At 42.0% G+C, this 25553-nt stretch overlaps 2 protein-coding genes across 11 annotated transcripts in view; one reads left to right on the top strand and one right to left on the bottom strand.

The window, feature by feature from the left end:
* The window catches only part of ATG3 (autophagy related 3), a 39497-nt gene extending 37428 nt beyond the window's left edge, over window positions 1-2069 (bottom strand). Inside the window, exons 1-2 of one of the 2 annotated variants that reach the window (XM_075589458.1) lie at window positions 1894-2069; window positions 1620-1728 (exon numbers count right to left, since the gene is read on the bottom strand). In XM_075589458.1, the coding sequence (XP_075445573.1) occupies window positions 1620-1691 (72 nt within the window). In that variant the 5' untranslated portion in view covers window positions 1692-1728; window positions 1894-2069. The other variant, XM_075589459.1, reaches the window with a different exon arrangement.
* A 199-nt stretch (window positions 2070-2268) lies between these two features.
* The window catches only part of SLC35A5 (solute carrier family 35 member A5), a 38814-nt gene continuing 15529 nt past the window's right edge, over window positions 2269-25553 (top strand). The window contains exons 1-7 of one of the 9 annotated variants that reach the window (XM_075589450.1): window positions 2576-3356; window positions 3808-3948; window positions 8829-8934; window positions 11257-11419; window positions 18230-18328; window positions 20994-21124; window positions 21415-21482. In XM_075589450.1, coding sequence (XP_075445565.1) covers window positions 11290-11419; window positions 18230-18328; window positions 20994-21124; window positions 21415-21482 — 428 coding nt within the window. In that variant the 5' untranslated portion in view covers window positions 2576-3356; window positions 3808-3948; window positions 8829-8934; window positions 11257-11289. The other 8 variants (XM_075589449.1, XM_075589454.1, XM_075589448.1 and 5 more) reach the window with 8 other exon arrangements.

The following is a 25553-nucleotide window of genomic DNA, read 5'->3' on the forward strand; positions in this document are numbered from 1 at the left end:
ATCTGCTGCAGTTTACACTGCGATGGATAGCAATATATAACACTCACACACACATACCATATGCCAAAGCACCAACTAAATTATTGATTGTACGACCGACATCTTATTTATCTTTTTAATAGTTTGCCAAAAAATATGTATTCTTTTTAATGATTATCTGAGTAACGTGCTACTAATTCGCATTCAAAATGCTGGGAAGTAGTAACACCTCCCACAAATAATAATAATATGTTCGTGCAGAGCGAAGACTCTCCCGCACCCATATGCATGGCGCCAAGACTCTCCGGTGCCTATATGTGAGGCGCCAAAACTCTCCTGCGCCCATACGCGTGGTGTCAAGACTCTCCTGCAGTGCACACCGCCAAATCTTTACAGCAGCAAAGACCGAGCTTATAGTCCCGGAGTTGCTGTGTGCACTTGCACGATACTTCATTAATTGGCTATAGCAGTTAGCCAAGTGCCTGCACGTGAAAAGGCGCGTTGACGCGGCAGCGTTTTGAGGAGACAATACATGTTGTCTTGTCAGGCGGCTGCCGCGTGAAGTCAGCGTCACGAGAGCTGGTTCAGCCAATGAGGGTGAACCAGATTCGTGACACCCCCTGAGCAGGGGTCACTTGTGCTGCTGCCGCACAGTAGGAGCTTGCACACTCGCTAGCAAGCGGAGTGTATAATCTGTGCCTTACTCTTCCCTGTCTCCCTGAAACACTTTTTAAAACATTAGTAAGTATGCAGGTGCTGTGGGAAATCCGGCACCGTAGGGGCTATTAAGTATTGAGTCAAAGCTCTGTGGACTTTACTTCAGAAAGATTTAGGCAAAACAGTAAGGAAGAAGCTAGCTAACAAATTCATGTTTTACTCCTTGGAAAGCCAGTTGAATGGTCAACTTGTAAATATAGTGGTAGTACTCTTGATAAAATAAAGTAGTACCTTCAGTACATCACTTAAAATATCAAGTACCACTCACTCATTGTAACTACAAGCTTTGGGCCCCCTTTCTTTCTAGATAAATTAGATATGAATATTTATATTTTAAAGAAGGGATTTCAAATACACAGTGAAAGATGAGAGAGAGAGAGAGAGAGAGAGAGAGAGACAGAGAGAGACAGAGAGAGAGACAGAGAGAGAGACAGAGAGAGAGAGAGAGAGAGAGAGAGAGAGAGACAGAGAGAGAGACAGAGAGAGAGAGAGAGAGAGAGAGAGAGAGAGAGAGAGAGACAGAGAGACAGAGAGACAGAGAGACAGAGAGACAGAGAGACAGAGAGACAGAGAGACAGAGAGACAGAGAGACAGAGAGACAGAGACAGAGAGAGAGAGAGAGAGAGAGAGAGAGAGAGAGAGAGAGAGAGAGAGAGATATCTTTCACTATGTATGTATTTCTAAATTAAGTACAGAGGTTTGCCACAAACGTTTAACCCCTTTGCTGGCAATGCCATAGGAGACCGCAACACATAAGTGCATAGCCGGGACCCTGTGCTAGTGCAGGGCTCATTGTATTGTATGTCTTTATATTGTATTGTATGTGTCAACACATCTCTTGGAAGCAGGCGCAGTACCACTAATAATTAAATTCACTGGCTCTGGGACCACCTCTTACTTCCTATGCCTGCCCTGGTTATTACCTTCAGCACAGGTGTCAGGTACTCGGCCACCTCCAGCGCTTTGCCTTTCACTGTGTTAAAGACGGTCTGCATCGCTGCTCCTTCTCCTCCTCACAGGAAACACAAGACACTGGAGAAGACACAACAACACAGAGTGATCCCTCAATCATTTTACTTTCCATTGCCTGTGCCCCCTCCTCCCATACTGTCAGGACATGTCACACAGGGGCAGGGCCTCTGCTGAGGGGGACACCTGTCGTCATGGCAACACCTGCGCCCCGTTTCCTCCTCTCACCTGTGCCTGGGGGGGTCTGCAGGGGGTCCTCAGAGTGACTGCTCGGAGCCCCGCCCTCTTCTGCCGGTCACGTGTTGGGGCGCATTCCCGGAAGTGGCTTCGGCGCCGGCGCCATGAGATGAGCACAAGGCTGGCAAATAGCAGGGGATGGCTGGTGTGTTAGCAGGCTGGGAAATAGCAGGGGAGGGCTGGTGTGTTAGCAGAATGGGAAATAGCAGGGGAGGGCTGGTGTGTTAGCAGGCTGGGAAATAGCAGGGGAGGGCTGGTGTGTTAGCAGGCTGGGAAAAAGCAGGGGAGGGCTGGTGTGTTAGCAGGCTGGGAAATAGGAGGGGAGGGCTAGTGTGTTAGCAGGTTGGGGAATGGCAGGGGGGGTTGCTGGGGTGTACGAGATGGGAGAGAGGCAAATGGTCATTAGCCGTGATGCACGCAGCCCCACATATCTAATTAGATCTGATATCCTTCCCCGCATATAAAATGAGGAACCACTATGCCTAAACATCACTTGTTTTTCTAGATCTGTGGTGTGATATAAGATTGTAGTTGGTTATCAAAATATTATGGGTGGGAGAAAGCGTTGAGCTCCCAAGGGTATCAGTTGTCCAATGTGCTATTAGAAATCTCACCACCCCCTCCCCCCCCTGAGGGACACGGATGGTGGTGCCAGGTAACTTAATGTCTTAGTGACTTTTTTCTTTTTTTTTAAGAAACCTCAACGTGTTAACAAATATCTGCTGTTCTTACCCAGCCTCACTTAAAACATTTGCATGAACTTGTTTTGCAGCCTAATTAAAAAAGCACAATCTAGAGTTAGTCATTTACCATACGCAACATGAACAAAACGTACAATTACGCACATCTTGAGAAACACTTGTTTTAACGACAGGGGAGGCTTTTTATTCACTGGTTATACTGTATGAATATCTAAGCTCCCAAGCGATTGATGAGAGCTTTTCATCCCGATAAATGAAATCCTTGCTCTGCCAGAACAACAGCGGGATTGAATCTTTACACAGCCATCGGTGCAACAGTTAGGATTTGCCATGAATGCTCCGAACACAAGCATATTTAATTTAAATATAAATGAATGTAATGTTTTGCCAATTTCACTTATGATCCAAGAAATAAACATTTTGCCATTTTTTTTTTCGAACTCCCATTTTTGGACCAATTTATTGCAACCTAAATCCACCTTCCCCACTACCAATTTATTAAATGGAGCATGAGCCTGCATGAAATGCACGCAGTGTTGCTGTGAAACGATTATTCCCCTGGAAAAGGACGTAACGGTGTCATCACTCAATCGAGGCTTGGAACGCATGACGTTGATTCTCTAAACCCGGAAGAGAGGAAATGAGAGGTCTGAGGTCCGTTCCTTTGGTCCTGGTGTGTTGAGAAATGTGAGTGTGCTGATGACGTGCATCTCTCTTGATGTGTCCATTTGTGTTGAACTCCCCTCACATAAGGTAAGACAGCAGGGATTGCTGTGTAATGTTGCAGTCATTGAGCCGCTCACATACCCTGCACATCTTTACACCGTCAACGTTTGTGCCTCATAAATACATGCATCCTTTTTTTTTTTTTAACGGGTGCACCATTTTTTATGTGCACATATAGAATGAGGATGGCGCACAAAGTTTGCTTTGGTCACACCTGTTCTGCATTAAAAGTGAATGGATCTGCCCCGATACAATATTCTGCTATCTTCTGAGTGGGAGAGTGTTACAAACAAAATGGGTCAGTTATCCCCCCCCCCCCGCCCCCCCCACAAAGCTTATTTTATTCACCTGCGGTATAAACAGGCTGTGGACCAGCATGAGTTTTTCAGATGTTTCTATTTCTCAATCCATGATTAGTTGTACCTAGCATTTGAGACCTCATACTATAGTTTTCTGGATTTGTTTTTATATTACATAGATAAGAGGCTTGGAAAGTATGAAGTCTACTACAAAAAATGATATGCAAAACATTTACCTACATGTGCTGGGGATTGTTCTTCCATTAGGTTGTCATGGTCTACCACAATACTACACTACTGAAGACCCAATAAAGCTACTGGTAACTATTATTGTTTCTATGTATGTATATCTTTATATCGTGCCATCCATGTACATAGAGATTTACAATACACGTGACATATTACACTATGGGAATAATTGCGTCAGACAAAACAATAGGAAAAGGAGCCCCTCCCCTGAAGAACTTACAATCTTTTATTTATAGAATATTTTACCAGGAAGTAATGCATTGTGAGTTACCTCTCGTTTTCAAGTATGTACTGGGCACATAGTTATAATGACATATATGGTTACAAATACATGGTAACATTAACGATCTAAGTGGTAAGTGGAGAGAATTTACAGAGACAGGAGGGTGTTCTGGTAAGTGCATATTAGCGCCGTGCTGAGGCGCGCTCTCACTTACCAGTGAGCCCCTGCAGCCGCAGTGAGAGCAGCTTTAGTAGGGGCTCGCCTACGCTTCCGCAAGCGTGCAGAAGCGTAGGTCTTAAACCAAATTTTAGATTTCGCGCTCATGGGAGCGCAGGGCCGGTCACGTGAGCGGTTCGCCCAATGACGGCGAACCAGCTCCGTGACGTCACTGGCCCGCCCCCGGACGGCGCGCTAACCAAGGCCAGGGAAAGCACCCGCTTTCCCTCAACGTTTTTTTTAAAAATAGTTTACTTATTCATATGTATTCAGTATCTCTGCTCATGCCAGCAGTTTGGAATAATAAATTAACTAGCAAACATACACTTATGAATATAAATATAATTATCTTTAATGAAATATAATTATATATAATTAGTTTTTTTACTTAGTTGTTGGTTATCTCTTAAACATTCTCTGACTGTTGTCATCTGAAAAAAGACCTGAGAACTGCTGATCTAGTGTTCCGAAGAAATGGTACATTTGTTTCAGTACTGTATTGCATAAATATAAACTGCTATATTTAGAGTCTGTTGGCAATACAGGGTGAAGTGAAGTACCTTTGGTCAGTGTGACCTCTGGGAACGGGCCTTCGGAAGGGGTACATCCCCGAAACATTGCCCCCCCCTTTCCCCTATTTTTTTTCTCTCTCTCCCCCTCCCTTTGTTTTTCCCTTGTCTTCCCTTCCCTCTCCCTGTTTATCTCCCTCCCCCCTTTTTACGCTGTGTGATTTATACTCCTATTTGCCAACAACGTTGGTCATGTATGGCTGCAGTGTTCTTTTTGGATTTATGCTTTGTTAGATTCTCACATTAAATTCGATTGGGCTTATTCCCCATTTCTTTCTTTATTACATTTTGAGTGCTGGGAACTCCCTCCCCCTCTTTTTTCTATCATTTTGTGGCATTTGCCGCATGTAGGATTTCTCCTCTGGTGTACTTCTCTAGTACACTATTACTAGAACATATTTATGTGGAGGAAATAGGGTTCCTCCTTGTTCTCTTGTGCACCTACCATTATTTATGTTAATTTCTTAATTTAAGGGCTGTCTACCCTAGAATATATACCACAAAATGATAAACTGCAAATAGAATGATTGTATTTAATAATGAACTTTTATTAATGTGATCCATAAATACCGTACCTTTAAAATAGGATAGGTCTAAAGCAGTGTTTCCCAACTCCAGTCCTCGGGGAACCCCAACAGGTCAGGTTTTAAGGATATCCCTGCTCCAGAACAGGCGGGTCAATCAGCGGCTCAGTCATTTTGACTGAGCCACTTGTGCTGGAGCAGGGATGTACTTAAGACCTGACCTGTTGGGGTTCCCGGAGGACTGGAGTTGGGAAACACTGGTCTAAAGCAGGGGGACGCAAACTTTTTTCCCTGCGCCCCCCTGCCGGCGGTCCCCTCACTCCCGCGCCCGCACTTACCTGCGCTCCCACTTACCTGCGCTCCGGCGGCATGACGTCACGTTGCTATGGCAACGTGACATCGCGACGCCGCGTTGCCATGGCGACACAGGAAGTAAGCCGCCGGAGCCTAGGTAAGTAAAGGTTTACAGAGGCCCTGCAGCTCCCCCGGCACTTAATTTAAGTGCCTTCGGGAAGCGTGCGGGCCTCTGTAAACCCCGCGCCCTCCCCAGTTTGCGCACCGCTGGTCTAAAGTATGACCAACAAACGCACCAAAAATCAAAAACTAAAAGGTTAACCCCTGATGGGACGTTCATCCATTTCCTGGTAGAAATTACTTCAGCAGGATAAGGCGAGTATCCAGAGACAGTTTCAGAGAAAAGTTAATTACTGTTAACCACTTTATTGGGTGCTAATTTGTAGCTATTGCTCCAAATAAATACAGTGGATAAATGGTGGTACCTATAGCTAGAAATGTAATGTGTATATGTCCCAAACAATCTTGCTGCAAAATCTTGACCAGAACTGTTTCTTTTAATTGAGCCTAAAGAATTGGCTCAAAAGGTAGAGTACTTCAAATTCTGTTATAGTATAGCAGATGTAGCAAGCCATGTATCAGAGTATAAGATGCAGGAATTCGTGGATGGCGGTGCAACTACCTTGGAAAAAAAGCGTTGGACCAGCGATTGCAGGATACTGGGTACAAAAGTTTATTGGCACATAAAAAACAGCACAGCAAGCACTCTGACGCGTTTCAGCCGCAAGGGCCTTTGTCAAAGAGTGGACGTTCCCTGTGAGCATTGCATAGGAGTAATTTCTCCTATTCTATCAACATGTATCAGAGTAGCTGTGATGGAAACATGTCTTGAAGAAATACAGTAAACAGAGGAGCAATTCTAGCATAGGGTAGATTATTAATTATTTGAATTTCAGCCAGATCCTAGAACACATATGATCAGGAACGAGCAAGACACCCCGATATCAAGACATATTAGAACACACCATGATGGCAATGCCAACTATCTTTCCTTTCGGGGTATGGACCACATCCCTCAAAATTCTAGAAAGGGCAACTGGGATAAAACGCTTCTTCAGACGTCAAGTGGATTTATCTACTCTACTCACTAAACCCCAATGGTTGGAATGAGGATTTTATGTAGACCCCCGTTCAAATATATATTATGTATAAAGTGAATACCCAAATAATCACCATAAATTAGGGAAGGGCGGCTGCTAATAAGTATACAAGACTGACTACCTATGTCAGGTAAACACTCTATAAAACAAGATAGAATATACTCGGCGCATAGTGTTTGAGTCCTAATGTAGTGTGATGATAATCACCCTGAAGTAATATACAACCGTCAGTTGTTTGGTAGTAGACAAATGTCCTGGTTGCTCCAATCAGAATTCAGTGAAGATGGATTCCCAATGCATAAAATTAGATAAAAAACACATATAGCATAATACTGTATGGTAATTGAAAAGCACAAAATGTGGTGCTGGATGATCGCTTCAGAGGAGTTAGATATAAATGACAGGTAAGTGAAAAACGGGAAGTACATTTATTTTAAAAAGTATAAAAACAAATACAGTACTATAACAATATAATGTGACCACAATATTGAATATCGTATTGACAACTTCCGATGACAATCCGCTGCAGTAAATAGATCCCAACTTACAGTACTAGACATAAGTTGGATAAGCGCGGTGGATAATTAGTGTCCCCTCCCATAGACGTCAGGATATTCTGTGTGGTGCGACCCGTCCCAGACCAGCTAATGGCGGCGAGTTGTCAAACTCCCCGACGGAGCTTAAGGGTGCCTGATTCACTCCGTTTCCGCCTGCTGCCTCCCGTAGTCTCCACAGGTTCCCAAGTCTCGCGAGAGAGTGAGAAGCCGGTTCCGGTACCCGTAGATCAGCTGGAGTTTGTCAGTAAGAGTCAACTTCAATATGCTGACCAGTTCTGCTGTGCATCTCACATTTTTTTTATGTATTGTGACAAGCTTTTTTTGTTTCTATAGCAACCATTTACAGTGTCTCACCCCCTTCCTCTTCTGAAACAGGCTCTGGCAAACCACTTTTTGAGCCCTAGTTTTGTTTACCGTGTCCTAATGGAGTTTGCCCAGAATTAACAGTGATTAACTCTATACAGAATGAGAGCTTCACATGAAACCAATAATTTAAATCAATAATTATCTCATTAGTACATAGCTCCTACCTAATTGTTGACGATTGAAATTCAGTATTGAGAGCCTGGTACAACAAGGCGATGTACGCCCTATAGTGCATCTTTAGAAATATTAATAAGCATGGTAGTCACACTATGAGTATTAAAGATTTGCATGGTAACCGTAACAATTAATGCAACTTTGGAATTTGTAAAGTATTCTTTCATTATGTCGGTACAAAAAAATCAAAACTAGCATAATAAAACTTATGCCACAAAGAAGTAACCGGAATAAATGTTTTAGTAAAATGTCAACTTTTTAAATAAAACTTTAAGAAAAATTACATTTTCACCCCCTCCTCCCCCATTTCGATAGTTTATAATGCCAATGTCAGGGAGCACTGTTAGAAATAAACCTTAAAATATTTTTTTTGGGCATCGTATCAATCATTTAACTAAAATCGAAGTCAGAATGATTCCCCTTTATAAACGGCACATGCATCTTAGGCCACGTTAATGGTGGGCGAATAAAATGCTGTGCTTCTATGAGGCCTGTCATAAAGCGCGCGATACAGAGCGCCGGCGCTTGCGATGCGCAAGGAAACAAATACATTTGTTTTTGTCTCGCGACAGCCGGGTCGTGAGCTGGTTCGCCCAATAAGGGCGAACCAGCTCTGTGACGTCATGACACCCCCCCCCCGTTACATCTACCCATGGCACAAATCGCTCCAGCTAGAGGCGCGCGTGCGGACGTGGCCTCAGAAGGCCGTCCAATGCGGTATTGCTATGTTCTTCAAATGATTTATAGGCTGAAGTGTGTGAAAGCAATTGGCGTACAAAGTACATTGTTAGCATAAAATAGGCAATGGAGTCCCTAGTTTTCAAAAATTGAAGGATTTCTGTGATAATACTGGTTTGTTTTACCCCAGGCAGCAAGGACTTTCAGAAGGACTGACTATTTTACACTTCCAAACATACTGTCCAAAGGGATAGACGAGGGGCCTGCAGAAATGTGGACGGGTGTTCTCTCCAACGGTAAGGCAAATAATAATAGGATACTTTAAACATTTTAATTATTCGTTCTGTTTCTAAATATGTCGGGGGGGTATTCGGTGCTGTGCAAAAGTGCCCTGGGCGTCAGCATCACCTTTAAATGAATAGCAGAATACCAACAAGCAAACAAACCAAAAATCTAGCATCAGCCTAACCCGTTGGACGGGCTTCTAGAAAAGACGCGTGCTAGCCACCATTTACAATTGCAACAAAGAACGACCTGCCATTTTTGCCACACAGCAGATGTTTTGTGAAACATAATGTATTTGAGTGGCTTAGTGGTAAGAGCATTGCCTTTAACTAGGTGAACCAGAATCCCAATGTCGGCTCCCCTTGTGACCTGGGGCAAGTCATTATTCGCCCTTTGCTTCAAAAACACGAAATAGTCTGTTATTCATTAAAAAAAAAAAAAATGTGACTTACCATATGGCCACACTATATAAAGCAAACATGTTACAGTTTAATTGTCAAAATACTCTGCGTAAAATAGATCTAATTACTGTAATGGAAAAAACGAATGACACAAATAAATACATGGGTGGTCTGTTCTTTCCGCCCTCTGTGTGCTACTGTGTACATTGATTTTTCAACTATGTATACTACGTTACATTGAAATCATTATGATTTGGTTGAAGAATTTTTATGTACTGTATATTCAACATCTTGAGTAATTTCTCTTGCCATATAGCATTCTATATATTGTATTATACAGCATGCGAGAATCTTTTAAATACTTTTTGCACGTCTATATTGTATCTGAATAATTCTTTGGGGTTCTTTAGATCTGTACTAGGAATACATTGATAATACAAATATGTTCAACATAAACAGAGCATTCATGTATGTTATTTTTGTAAAAAAAATTTTTTAATAGTATTTAAGTATAATTTTTTTTGTTTCAAATTTTTTATTGAATTTTCAAGACAGAGTATCACATAATACAAAAATACTCCAGGTACATAATACAATACCCCACTACCCAAAAGGGGAGGGGGGGGGTAGCCGAGAGAGACATAAATGATTTAAATGGGGAAAATATATTATTGATATTAATGCAAACATTTTTGATTAGGGTATACCCTAGTATATGGACTTGAGCAGGCTAGGCGGGAACTAAGTCCGCCCACCCAACTTCTGAGTGTGGTAAATATCTGTGGATATGTACCGTACTCTGTAAGAAACAATAACTAGCGAAGAGGAAGGAGAGAAAAGAGACGAGAAAGAAAGGGAGAGGTGAAGATGAGAGGGTCGGGGGCAGGGTGAGGGGGGATCCCCTGTATCCCCGTCCAGCGATACTCCGGGAATTTTTTTACGCACCGTCCAGCGATACTCCGGGAATTTTTTTACGCAGTAATTCGAATAACGGCTCCTAATCAGAGTTAACTTAATATATTTGTTTATTTTTTAGCGATTTTTTTGATAGTTTTTAGTGTCCTTCATTGAGTCAAAAGCCAATCGAGAATTTCATGGGCTAGGGTGGGATTCTCGGTTCTAACAGTCCTTTTTTAAAATTTTCTTAACTCTGAAGCCATGGTTCCCATGTTCTATAAAACTCATCAGTGGACTGTTTCAGGTGGGCCGTCATCTTTTTTACATAAACATTACTTCTTTTATCCTTTTTTCTACTGTCTTTCTGGAGGGGGGAAGCAATTTTCTTCCATGCTGCAGCTATGGAACATCTGGCCGCAGTTAGCATAAAATAAATTGGCCGTCTCGGGGGGGCATGATATCCTCTACTGGTTTGGCCAGGTGAAAGACCAGCCGGTCAAGGAGGATTCTTAACTCTATGGTGTTAAAGACGATATTTTCGACCATAGACCAAAACTTTTGCATAGCTGGACATGTCCACCAGATATAGACCATATCTCCCCTTTGACCACAACCCCTCTAACAAAGATCAGGGGTTCCTGGGTAGATCTGATTGTCTGCTTGGGGTCAGGTACCATTGAAATAAAATGTTGGAAATATTTTCTTTGGTCGTTGTACAGATTGAGGTCTTTGCTGCCGATTTCCAGATCGTCCCTGTAAATCTCTACATTCAGATCCTCAGCCCATTTAAGCATATAGTTGTGTTCTGGTGTGTTTACAACTCCTGCAAAGCTCCTTGACACAATCTAGGTTCGCCATTCTGTCTACATTTAAATTTGGAAATGTGATGTGCGTCTAGAATGAAAATGTAATAGAATTCTTTCCAATTCACTTTAACATTTTGAAATTCAGAGTTAATTTATTTGAAACAAAATCAGTTTTTTGTTTGCGGTACAATGAAATCACTTCTATTTTTTTATTTTTTTTTAATTACAGTTAATTAGGAATGCTGTATGATAAACGAGCACAATGAGGTACAAGTGCTTCTTAAAACCAACATGGCTCTCCCAGTCATCGCTGCACACGTTTCTGCTTGGATTTACGTTTGTGGGCCTCGGCTCAAGTCGTGTTCTCCTGATGAAATTTTCTGCCAATGAAGGTTTGTATCTCTCTCTCTTTTTTGTTCTTCTATTGTTTTACTCGGTACTTATTCTTGGACATGTGCAATAATATACATTCACATTTCAAAATCATTTCAAATCTATCTGGTATCAGTTTTATAAATAATGATTATATTCTAATTGTTTTATAACACATTTATTTATTTAATTTTTTTTTTTTTAGATTATCACAATAATTGTATAACATTGACCATGGGGTCTATGAAAAAAGGTATAGGAACTACGTTCCATCGCGTTCTCCCTGGGAAAAAAAGCCTTGTTTAGCTAGACATTAAATAAATGTGGTTCTAGTGTTCTCATGTGATATATTTGAGATACAATATAGTGCATTTAGATACTGTAATTGGTCATAATATACACTACACTATGATGTTATGACATACTGTACATGAAGTAGATCAAGTGTACCCAACCTTTTTGTGCCCAAGGGCATACTTGATACTTCAGGTGAGACTGGCGGGCACCAACCCATTAACTAGCGCTCAAAAGACACTTACCTTGGGAGGAGGCCTCCAGTGCTGTGCCAGTCCCGTTCACGGATGCGAAGGTTGGGTCTGACTTCCGGGCAGGCCCCTTCCTCTGACCGGCACATGCGTGCTGTCAGCAGCACTGCTATTTCGGGGACCCACAAGGCTTGGCGGGTGCCGTGGGCACAGCTTTGAGGACCACTGAAGTAGATAATACTTGTTTGAAGGCATACGTATTTTTACCTGGGTATTAATGGGTTGCCTACATAAAGCTCTAAAAACTATCTGCCTGGCAAGATTTTGCTCACCACTGTTTGTAACCAAAACGCTTTCTAAGTTATCAATGTTAGCCAAATCAAGACTTTAGAACTGTGTTTCCCCTAGCATCCCTAAAGGTTTCAGTGTAATTTTCAGGTAATTTGAAAATTGTACCAAATACAGAAGAATTTACAATGCATCTGATCTCGGACGTGCTATTAGAGAGGGCTGGGGTTCCTTACAATGCATGTAATATCAGACACTATTAGAGAGGGTTGGGGTTCTGCAGAATTTCACAATATAATTATAGGTTCCTTAACCCACAAAAAGGATTTGGTATTGTTGGCCTAGTAGCTCTAACGGTTTAATGCTGGGCCATTCTGTAAGTAGCTTGCAGAGGCCAGAACAGGGAAAAGAGCTGCTCTGATTGCAGCAAGACTAGAACAGGATACAACACGATTGAGCTGATGATCCAAACACAGTAGAAATGAAGTCAGACAGAGGCTTATTTAAGACAAGTCCAGAGCCTCATGTCAGATAGTGCATAATTTGTCAGAAACGGGTCAGGACAGGTAGCAGTGCTGGGCTATTAGGCAGAGATGGCACTGAACTGGCAACAGGTGGCTAGTAATTTGGAACAGTTGGGAGGGAGTCGAAATACAAGCGAGACTTTTTTAATACACATTGGCCCATAAAGCTGTTATTCCTTATTCATCAGACCCCAATTCCCTTACTTGGGAAATTGATGCTGGTTGTTCCAGATGCAGTGACTGTGCAAAGAGACAATATCCTTCAGTCCCTACCAGGACTACCCTTCTCCGTCCAAGCCCACTAGCAGGGACTTGATAAATTTAATGCACTCGTATACAGGTTCTCTATTGAAAATATATATTTTCTTAATTTACAAATAAAACATAAAATACGTTAACTGCTGTTTTAGCTGAGTGGGATTGCCACTTTAAGGTACATAATGACCTGACCAACTTTGCATGGCACAAATCATTATTGAATACTGTGAAGTAGATTCTGGATGAACTTTGTCTTGGCCATGTCTAGAACTGCAAATGCTGGCCATTTTTTCGCCAACGAAGCAGAATTTAAGTGGAAGTTACTTACAGTACATGTTTTTAACTTTTTTTTAATGTGTCCGCTTAATTGCTTTAACAAGTGAGTAAAAAAATAAATCTTCTCTACAATATGTTTGCTGATATCAAACATGGCTTAACCGACTAAATCAACTCTAAAAGATTATGTGGACTTTAACACTGATGTGAAGTTTTAGCAGACATACATGGATAACTGCCTTGTCTGTATGTACTTAACTAAATGAAAACAAAAAGGGCAGTGGAGACCGCAAGCTAATCAAAAAAGCAAATCAGCTTGCCGGTACTGTTAGAAGTTGTTAAGGGGGCTTAACCACTACACTGTATTTTTTTTTATTTTTTATGTACACTTTTCCACATGCATAAAAAGCTTGAACCGATGGGGTCTGTAGCTGCCATCTACCTTACTCTGCGAAGAAAGAAGACTGCACTCCGGTGGTCTTCGCAAAAAATGTTTAAGTAGTGCAAAAGTACAAGGATCAACGTTTCGGTCCTAGTGTATCAAGAGAAAAGTCCACACTAGGACCGAAACATAGATCATTGTACTTTTGCACTACTTACATTTTCTTTGCCAAGACTACTGGAGTGCCGTCTTCTTTCTTCCCAGGATTTGCAATACCTCAACTTGCTGGGGCTTTCTGAGCCCCCGTGGCAGCTGTTCACCGTAATTGTGAGTGCACCTACCTTCTCTTTTATCTCCCTTTGTCATTTTTATACCACTGCATATTGAAATCTACGCATGATTCAAGTTTCCATTGACTCCTTGACATACAACAAGAGGAAATGTATAAGTACTGTATTTGGGTAATCCTTCCTGAAGACATGGGGTATGGCACCAGAGAGCTAGGATGTTCATGTTGACAGCTCCGTGCTGCCTCCCAGAGAAACGTGTGGTTTTTTTTTTGTTTGTTTTTTTTAATCTCCACAGCAGAATCTGCTTAATTTTACCAAGTAACCTGAGTGCTGAACCATACAGTTTATGGAGCAATAACTCTCAAAATGCAATGGCACAGAAGGCCCAGATTCAGGAGAAATCTGCCCAAGGGGATTTAACTCTCTTACCATTTTAAAAAGCCTTAATTTCTAAGCACTTGTTGAAAAACTCCAAAAGTATAGCAAGCAAGTATCTTGTATTTATCTGTTCAGAAATATTGTTTTTCTAATTAATAAACCCAACCCACCCTCCTTCCTTCATTACACTTACCCTTTGTTTTTTCTTTACCTCTCAATCCCTCATACATCTCCCTTGTTTTCCTGTCACACCTTTTTTCCTCTTACCGAAAACATCCCAAATGTAAGGTTCCAATTTCATTCTGGATATTTTTTTAAACCTCCTCCCCCCCCCCATTCTTCCTCTCAAGTTATGTTTGTGTGAGCGATGTTAAAACATGAGAAGGCTTTATACACTTCTCTAATATTTCACAAGAGCTTGTGAAATAAGGATGTTGGGTAAGATGTTCTCTTTTAAATGTTTTAATGGGGTTTTTTTTTTTTTGTTCCAGAAATGTATCTTAATAATTTATTTTATGCATGATGTAGTAGCAATATCTGCTATTTACTAGACTACTAGTCTTACTATGTTTCTGGGAGGCGTTACTTAAGTCATTATTTAGTCATGATGTGCTATGATCCAATTTGGCCACATAATTCCATTATTTTCCTGAAAATTATTGTGAATGCCTACATTTTCTGCAATGTTAATGGTATAAAACCACCAATAAATAGGAAAAGAGTATTAGCCCATTAAAAAATTAAAATAAAGCGTAATATTGTCCATTAGCAGGAAACACATTTACATACAGTACTAAAGAATGTGAAAAGCTGCAATCTCCCCTAACTAGCGCCCCTTTTTTTTACAGGATTACAACCTGGGGTTCTCTGGAGTTGAGCCACGATATTCTCCGCTCTGGGGACCCCAGTTCTCAATCTATTTATTGGTGAAGTTGCCAGTATTTTATCTCCTGGTTTTTAAAGGGGATTAAAAACAGCCACCCACAAGGAAACCGGAACATCACCTATTGACCCGAGATTTGGCAGTAGAAGGGTATTGCTGCTTTGAAAGGGATCTGGTTTCTGAGAGCATTTTTTTCTTGAGCACATAGAAAAATGGCATTGTAATAGTATTTTAAAAGAATCTACCATAGATATAATACATAAATATAATGAGGAAGAGGGCAGAATTGCTTTATTCATTTAAAAACCCCACAATGTTGAATATACTGTCATATATTTGTCACAATGCTTCTTTTTATTCTTACTAGACTGTTGACAAATTGTTCAAGCATATTATAATATATATCATATTAGGTCATTTTAACTTGATGCTGTATCAATACATGGGCATCTTCCAAGGCAAAATGTGTAGATAGCCAAGGGGAGAAATACTTAAGGCTTCGTCCTCGGTGGGTGCGCGGCGCACGCAAGGCACGGCCCCCTATGGGGCAGGCCCCAGTAGCTGCCTGTGCACGCCTACACTATTCTCCACCGCCTTTGCCAAATGAGAAGATTTTTGTCTTTTGTGGCGGCGGCGGCCGAGCATTGGCCACGTCACGGTGGCGGTTCAGCCAATGGGGGCATACCAGCCTCCCAACGTCATAGCTGCGCCCCTGCCCCAACCCCCACCCCTGTCAGATCTCCTGCTCTTCACTAGAAGCGGAGCCGCAGACCACAGGTCGCGGCTGAAACTGGTGCACACGCAGTCAGCCACTCCGGCGCGCGCATGTACGCAGTGACTGGGGTTGTAGCCTTAAGCTATTAATGGAAACTTTACATATGTCTGGTCCTGGGAGACTGTTACAACAAGAGAAGACACATTGTACTCTCGTGCGTTTTTCCAGAATAGATTACACATTTGTTCCCAACTACTTAATTAATAAAGTGACAAGTGCCAGGTAGAGGTTGTACACTTTTTTTTTTTTTTTTAAAGCAATAATGAACACTTTAGACGATTATTTTTCAAAAATGGAAAACATCTGGCTTTTTTGGGAGATATCTAAAGCAATCGTGTAAGGGTTGACATTACCGAATATGTTTCAAGAAGAATAAACTACTGTAATTGCAAAATTAGAGAGAATATAAGTTACGTGTGATGCTCTATACCCACTGTGTGCAATAAGAAACCTACTAAAGGACTTCAAAAACCTATGTATAACAAAGTGCACTTTAGGTGATGTAAAACTTAGCGTGACATGTAAATGCTAAGAAATAGCAACTAATTCCATCTGTGAAATATAATAGTGCCCTTTACCAAAAATATAAAAGTGCGAAATAGTGTTGTAAACAATAAAACAACCGTTGATTGCAGCTCAAACCCTCCGTATGAATTGCTTTCTCAATTACTTAGTGAGATGTCCAAATCATGGGGAGCGCAGGTGTCGTAACCAAAAAAAGATTTATAAAAAAAACAAAACACAATAGTGCATATTCCTTGTACCAGAAAAGGATAGACACGACTTTGATGGGAGTATTCTCGCATATTTCCCATTTAATATAAGCGTATCCAAAATCAGTCGCAATAGTGGTTCTAATGTGACCAGTAGATAGTCTTAGAAGAGATGCCCTTTGCAACAAGAAGGACACCAGCGCTCCCCGCGATTTGGACATCAAAATGAGAGAAGCCAGGTTAAACCTCACCAAATTGTTTAAAAATGTTAAACGTTAGACAACCAAAGCAAATAAAAAAATGGCAATAAAACGAAATAGAAAAAAAAATTCCCTGAAAAGAAAGGTGGCACCATTTCTGCTAATCCAACCGATGCATGCAACATAATGATTTTTACTAAGGTTAATACAGAGGGAGTACATTTAACAAAGACGCTAGGAGAATGTGATCAACAATACTTCTTGCCCAAAATTTCACCAAAAGACTGTTGATGCTAAAAATAAAAAAATAAATAAAAAAAGCCTATGGAAATGCAAATCTTTGACAATGTTTGTTGGGATCATCTTTCCAAAATCCTTAGGGATAAATTTAATATACTCTGACGTATGGTTGGGCAAATCTGAAGTTGCCCTTTAGGCCATTTTTGGACCAAAATCCCTAAAACTGCTCGAGTCGACGCTTCAGAGTATATTTAATATTTCCCTGTGGTTTTTTGTTTTTTCAAGAAATGTATTAAAGAACAAGACAAAACAGGGGATACCTGCGCGACCTCGGCTAAAGTGGACAGGTAGGTGCACTATTAAAAAAAGAAGGGTCCAAATCTAAAGGTTCTCTACAGGGTGGGCAGTAGGTTGGAAATCCCCCAATAGTGTGCAGTCAAGACCCAACTATGTAGATAATTGGTTCAGTGTTTAGAAAACTTAGTTTATCGAGCTAAGTTTTCTAACCACTGAACCAATTATCTACATACTTTTTTTTTTTTATACAATCAATTCAGCAAAATAGATTAGTGTGTCTACTCTAGATCTAGTAGGGGCAGAATACAGTATGTTTTATGGCATTTTCTTCTGTGATCGTGTTACATCTCATTAAATATACAGTATATATACACACACATAAAGTGTGTGTGTGTGTCTGTCGAGCACGCACATTTTATGTGAAACTTCTTTGTCTTTTGTCACTGTTTTGTCACAGAAATTGTATTTGTGATGGTGATGTTTTTAATTAAAAATCAAAACACAATTTAAGTGCCAAAACACAAAAAAGTTTGACTTATAACGAGCGTTTTAGCATTTTGCGCTTCTATATTTATAGTAACTGTAAATTCTTTGTGTGTAAGTGAGTGTGTCTGTCAGTGTGTCTTGTCTCAGTCATTGTGTGTGTGTGTGTGTCAGTCAGTGTCTTTTCTCTCCCTCCCCCGACGTCACTGATGGGCCTTTTTTGCCAGAAGTAACGTCACTACCGTTATGGAATTTTGTTACAACACAAGGAATTTTTCTATCAAAACTCTGTAGGTGCCAGAAAAGAAGTTTCACTTCAAAAAAGTAATGCTTCCTACTTTTCTGTTTAATTCTACAGAAAATGCATATGACTACGTTCCAGCTACAGTTAATGTATGTGCAGAGGCTGTAAAGCTTCTGTGTTGCATGATTATGGCATTCAGGATAATTATGAAAGGTAAGTTTTTTTTTTTTATTTCTTCACAACTTAACATTATTGACTTATGAGATAGATACTTTATACCTAGAGATGGTTAAAATTGCCAAAGTTCACTTCGCCCACAGGACGTTCGAATTTTTCGGGAAAAAAATAAAAAATTCAAGAATGTGATCAAAGCTTTTACCTTTAAAAGTTTGGTCGAAATTCACAAAGTCAAAGAGAAACGTGAACATTTCGATTGAAGATTTGATGTTCTTCTCTTCTTTTTTTGTTTTTCTGGAGCCCACGTGTATGTGTTCACTGGATGAATAGTTCACACAGTCACAGGTGTTGTGCCCACTGTGCAGGTGCGTCCTTTTAGAAACTCTTTGGCCAAAAGGCCAACAAAGTTTCCTGCTTGTACAGTGCCCGGTGCCACTCGTGCAGCGGTGCTCTTGAGAGGAGACTTCGACCCGGGGATCCACCTCGGTTTATGAAGGATCTTCTGTCGCTGACCAAACCAGGATGTCCAACACCGCTCTCGTCGCCTCTCCCCGTGGAAAGGGCAACAAAGTGCCTTTGTTCTCTGGCAAATACGGTGCGCTAGTGCATAATAAAACACCCTCCTGGCACCATCCTTCCAGCCTAACCAAAAGTTCCTGGGGTGATTACCGTGCATAAAAAGTGGGAAACCTAAAAGATCTGTGCCAAAAATATGCTCTGTACTACAAACGTGCTGCTCTTCAAGGCCATCCTTTGGCATTGCTGGTTCCTTAATTAGGTTAACAATGCCTGGAGCGCAAATGACGTTAAAAGCTTGGGCTCCATGATCCCACTCCCGACCAGACGATCAAGTGTGTGCCACTTCCTGTATCTGCTCTATTTCTGCTTATGGCAGAACAGATATATATTTTTTTGAGAGAGCCAGAGAATGCTCTGTGCTTAAATTACCTAAGTGACTTGGGTGCTCCTACGTGAGACCGCCTTTCCGGAGTCTGGCAAGTCCTGTTACTCTCCCCGATTCTCTTAAGCCAGAAGGCAAGGAAGGTCCTCATGGTCTTTGACGCCTTCATCCATGAGGAATCCAGACATCCACTTATTTTCCTTTCTTCGCCAGAAGGCCGGGCAAGAATGTCCAAGACTTTTTTTGCTTTCGACCGAAGCTTAATCACCCAAGGTCTTTTACTCTCGGAGAGAGACGTGACTAACCACCAAAACGTGCCACAAAATCAAAAACATCACACAACCCATTCAAAATAAGTGCTTGTGCAAAAAGGGGCACCCTGTTACAGTCACCATAGCAGCGCACCAAGGGCTGTGTGTCAGTGCAGTTAAGCACTCCAACCAAAAAATTGGCTGGGTGTGTTTAACAATTGTTGTGCCACCCTAGCCCGAAGGCCCAGGGAGTGACGAGAGTGTGGGAAATAAAAATCGTGGATTAAAAATATCCATGCTGGGAATGGTTCAGGATGCCAGTGCGTCGCAGCGTTGGGGGCTAACCTGCTCCCTGTGCGCTCTTCACAGTCGGCACTACTTCTGCAGACACCCCAATCCCCCCCACCCCCCTCATCCCTGGCTTGCCAGCGGGGGGGTACATGAAACACAATAAAATCTCAGGCTCTCAGTTCCGCCTCTCGACCAGACCAAGTGTGTGCCACTGCCAGGACAGACACTACACTTGATCTTATCCAAAAGGCCCAGAAGCAAAAGTTTGCTGTTCACCAGACAAGAGAGAGTGATAGACTCCTAATTTTATAAAGTCTCAAGTTACAGCTATATCTCCCCAAATGTACTTTTAAACAACACGGGGAGAGATTCTCCTGTGCACAAAACTAGAAAGACCTGATATACTGTACCTGGAATATATTCTGATTGCAATAATTTCAATACACTTCGCATATCCGAAATTAGCATATTTCTTGGGTACAGGTGTGTTCATTTTCATGCAAAGGTGTCTCTACACATGTTTAAGGGTGATTGAGGTGGTATATAAGTAACTTGAGACTTTACAAAACCAAGTCTCCCTCTCATAACTAAATATCAGGGTAGTTTTCGTCTGTCAAAATTCAATGTTCGACCAAATTTATGTTTTCATTTGCATTTGCAAGTACTCACAATTTTTTTGCAAAGAAACATACCCATTTTTGCCATATTTGCAAAGTTGTGAGAATTGTTTGCACATCTCTATTCATACCGTAAACATTACAGACCCAAACCATACATTTGGGTTGATGCTGATGTAAAATTCTCAGCATCACTGGCAGAGGCGCCCAAATTCTGTATTCAAAATGTAAAATTTGCTCAAAATATTGAAAGCATACGATCTATCCTTAATGGCCAATATGTATTTTACTTTTACTACTGTATGTAAAATCCTAATTTTCAGTTTGTCGTGACTGTTGATACCAATGTGTTTGTCATAGAGTAAAGTACTGTCTTTGTTTTTCCTTATTTTATTAACCCTTTGCTTGGCCACAATGTTTCGGCCCCTGCACTGGATTAAACATTAATGATTTAATAATACAACTTTTTGTTTAAGCCCACTGGAGAGCATGTTTTGGACTATATAACGATGATTATCATCGATATTTTTTTTTTATATTTTTTAAGCACATCACCTGTGGTAATTGCGGAAGTTACGAGTGTGCCCTCTTCAATGTTCTTTTTGCCATTTATTTATACATTTGTCATATTTCTTTTTCAGAAACCCGTTCGTTTAGATGTGCATGTTGGTCATTGAAGGAGTTTTTTCGATTCTTAAAGTGGTCCATTCCCGCATTTCTCTACTTTCTGGATAACCTGATCGTTTTTTATGTGTTGACCTACCTACAACCAGTAAGTGTATATGCACACGTTAAACATAAAAGGATATATTGCTATAGTTTACCATTTAGTTTCTTTGCCAAGTACATTTTTAGCTTTAAAATTAATCATTGTATTTTAATAGAAATATAAATTGGTTTTACGGTCAACGTTTTCTGAAACTATTGTATGTTGTACATTTTTACTATGAACCTATATGAAATGAAATAAAACTGAAACATTTAATGTAATATTTGTCAGACTGCTTTACAGAAAACAAAACGTGCATAATCTAACTTTGTGTTCTTCTCTTTGTTTTTTAGGCTTTGGCTGTTTTGTTGTCCAATTTTGTGATCATTACAACTGCATTTTTCTTCAGAATAGTGTTGAAGTAAGAACAGAACTATCTCTCTAGTTTTATTGACCAGTTTAAGTTTTGTTTAATTACTGTTTATGATGCAAATTGTTGTGGTATTGTGGGAAAATATGTGAGAGATATGTTATGCTAAGTGTGCGAATTGCATGGGATGGACAAAAATGTAAAAAAAAACTTAGGATTCAACATTTTTGGTGGGCAGAGGGGGATGCACAGCGTGCGACTCTTGAGGTCTCTCCAACCCCCACTCAACATTGGCTCCTAAAAATTCTCCAACCCCCCCTTTCCTCTCCCCCACAAACACACACACACCCCGTTAGTGGCTCTGTTATTCAGTGTGTACAGGTATCTTTGACACACATACTCTAATCCCACTGTGGCACACACACCTACTAATCCCACACTCTCCCTCCCTCACACTCACCTTCCTCCCCCCTCTCACTGACTCTCTCCCTCCTCCTCCCTCCTTCCCTAACTCTTTCCCTCCGCCCTCACCCACCCTCACTGACTCTTTCCCTCCACCCCCCTCCCTCACTTCTCACTCCTCCCTCACTGATACACACTCTCGCTTCTCGCTCCTCCCACTCTGAAATGGACCTCACTTCTCACTCGTTCCCCTTCCCTCCCTTAAACAGACCTCACTTCTCACTCCTCCCCGCTGCCTCACTGAAACGGACCTCCATTCTCACTGCCAACATCTCCCTCACATACCTCACATACCTCATGGAGAGCAGGGGCGGGCACAATGCTGATGCTATCTACATCTCCCTGTCCCCCAGTTGTGGCACGCCTTAGCAGCCTGCTCTCCAGTCCTCCTCCACCTACCTTTTGATTACCACATGTATTACTACTGTGAAGCGCTATGTACACTAATGGCGCTATATAAATAAAGACATACAATACAATACCCACCCATCCCTGCACCACACTGACGGGAGCAGCTCGGCTTTGATATTGCACTAGTAAAGCAGGATCAGATGTGCTGTGAGCATCTGCTGCACAGTGACTGACGGGTCACTCAGCACCACAGGACATGGGTGCCAGGGATGACATTTTAGAGAAATTTCCATTCCTGCGTATGTCTATACCTTTAATATTTTTAAATAATTCGATGATCACCCCTTCTCTAGCGTATGTATATCTTCATATAGCGCCGTCCATGTACATAGCGCTTCACAGCAGTAATACACTTACAGGGACAGTAGGAAGGTGTTTTGTGAAGTGTGTCTGCAAGTGGCCCAGGTCAGGGCATATGAGATGTTTACCATCAGCCAGCGGAACCACCTATATGTTCCTTAAAGAGGTGTGTTTTTAAAAAAGGTCCCAAAGGGTGAGAGAGAGGATTCCAGTTGAATATTCAAGGGAAGGACATTCGAGAGGTGGGGGGCATTGAGTGAGAGGTTTTAAGCGGGTGAAGGCTTTACATGCAGAAGGGGTATCTTTGGCAGTATAGATATTTTAAACCAGCATGGTAGGAACATACTGCACCGACACACTTTATTCGAGCAAATACCCGGTATGTACCTGGCAGATACCTGGAATGCGCCGCTCCTAACCTCTGGCAAGCCCCGTTGCATTTGCCTTCCCAGCCTGGGTTCATGCCTGGCTGATGGGCGGCTGATCTGTTAAATGATAATGATTAGGATTTAATAGGCTGCAATGCTTCACGTGTCTACCAGATGGCATAAATTCATGAATTGTAATGCAGTATATATATATGTACTGTGCAATATTGAAGCCAGCGGGAATAAAATGCTTCAATCCCTGCCGGAAAATAACTCAATGCACTCGGGCAGAAAACAGTCACAAACCTCAAAACACCCGGGTATACCCGAATTCGTGGGACTAGCCGAGCTCGAATAAAGTGTGTCGCCAGTGTATTGGAGGGAGATATATAATTAGTTGATAGGGTTGGGGTCGGATGGGGGCTTCAGCTTAAAAAAATGCACGTTAGGCATATGTAATGTTTTTTACATCACCCAGTCATCCCCAAAAGTGCAGGGAAGACTTCCTTAACGTACTGCAGGACGTAAGGGCTCTGTTAAATCATCTTCAATACATTAAATCTTACCTGGATATACAGTAATAACTTCAGTTTAGCACACACAAGAAACCTTATTTGTCCAAAGTTATTACTTATGTAGCCCCCTTTCCCCCGTGCCTATGGCAACTACTGGCGCTGACGATACCTGGTTGGCTAACAGGAGGCCTGATCCTCCGCTAAAGGGAGCCTGCAGTAACCTTGGTCTCTAATATACAGCGTCTCCACCTGGGATGGATCTGCACACAGTGGGATAACCCTGCCCAGTAAATACACACCAGGATATGATATAACAGTATTTACTAACATGTATTTGTAATAACAGATCACACTTTGCAACACCACAATATATGTACATATACACCCGGGGGTAGCCACACAGTACTTGGGGTGCAGTGTCCCAGTGTCCAACCTGTTGATTGTCAATCCCACCCAAATGTGTGACAGTGCTGCCCACAGTAGATTGTTGTTGCACTTTTAGATATACATGCCTGGGCGCTCCAGCCCCAGGTTCCGCCAACCGATGATGAGATCCGTCAGGTCCCACGTTGTCAGCGAATGCGTCCACCTCCACGTGGGATGGACTCCGGCAGGAGCGTCCCACCGTAAAGAGTCTCTCTGTATGGCGGTGGTGATCTAGTCCCAGACCACAGACCTTGCGCACCGCGTGGCATCCGTCACCGGCGTGCTGTCTCTAGCTATAGCACTACTGGGGAAGTGTCCCTAACTATGGGCCTTCCCTACAACAGCCACAAGCTAAGGGGAGTTGGGGCCTGAAGGGGAAATCTAGGCCTAGTCTCGGGGCCACTGGCACCTGAGATAATACCTTACCCTCTTCTGTCCAGCTCCCGACTGGCGTGGTCTCAAGCACACCAAAAGTATCAATCGCCTGTTGCCGAGATTCTCTTAGCCCTATTGGCTGCTTGGCAAAATGTGACTAACAGCCCCTATGCACTATGGGGCTTGTAGTCCCTCGTGGAGCCCTGTCTGTAAAAGCCGCCACACTCTGGTGCTCCTGTGCATACCGCGCGCACCCCTAATGGCCGCCACAACCCCAGTACACCTCTGCACATGCGCAACTAGCTTCTGCACATGCGCAACTAGCTTCTGCGCATGCGCGGCCTTTTCAAGATGGCGGAGCTCCGGTGACCTGCTTGCCAGCCGCCTCGCTCCCTGCACCGAAGAGCCCGCACAAGCAGGTACCAGGGGACCAAAGGGGAACCAGGCTACACTTATATATAGCAGATATATGGAAGTTCACATCAAATATGTCACATGCTTTTATAATATAATCAGAATGATCAGTATCTTTGCAGGAAACAGTCCCAATCGCACCCAGGTACATAGAAAAAGATTTGGAGATTACATAAACATCAAGAACATCCTCTGTAAATGAAAACACTTTGTACATGTCCTTTAAAATGCTCCTCTATAAAATGGTATAACCCAAAAAAAACCTAATAAACACTTTCTATGTGACCTTTGAAATCCACAAACATGAAACCCAAGCTCATCAATTATAGTCGGTGTGGATGCATTCCCTTAATAGTTGACTTAGTATTGACAATGTAAAATGCGGTCCAGGACATTTGGCCGCTTGGTCGCGAACAATCCGCCCGCCGGCTCTCTGCCGCCGGAACACCTCGCCGCTCACGATCTTGACAGCGCCTTCCTTAAATATCCCGCGCCGCTCAGAGGACATGTAAAAATATATTTTATGAGCGGCAGGCACGCAGGACTTTTAAAGATGGTGTTTGTGGCGAAAATGGGGGTAATCAGCGCATTAATAATGGCAGTGGGCTCAGCTGGTTACCCCTATTTCGCGTTGGGGATGAATTGGTTAATTCTATATGCATGGCTGTCCCCATTTTGCAGGCTAATCTCTACCTGCAGTGAAGTGCCTTTCTGTTGCTGTTTTAAAATGTACAGGCAGGATGCTATTTTTTTGTCTGCCTGCCTTTGTAAGGCAGTAAGGACCAAATGTTATGCATACAGGAGCCCCCTGTTGGGATGAAAGATCCCAGATTCGTAAAGTGTCACTTAAT

This window comes from Ascaphus truei, chromosome 3 (genome assembly GCF_040206685.1).
Source record: "Ascaphus truei isolate aAscTru1 chromosome 3, aAscTru1.hap1, whole genome shotgun sequence".
Taxonomy (NCBI): Eukaryota; Metazoa; Chordata; class Amphibia; order Anura; family Ascaphidae; genus Ascaphus; species Ascaphus truei.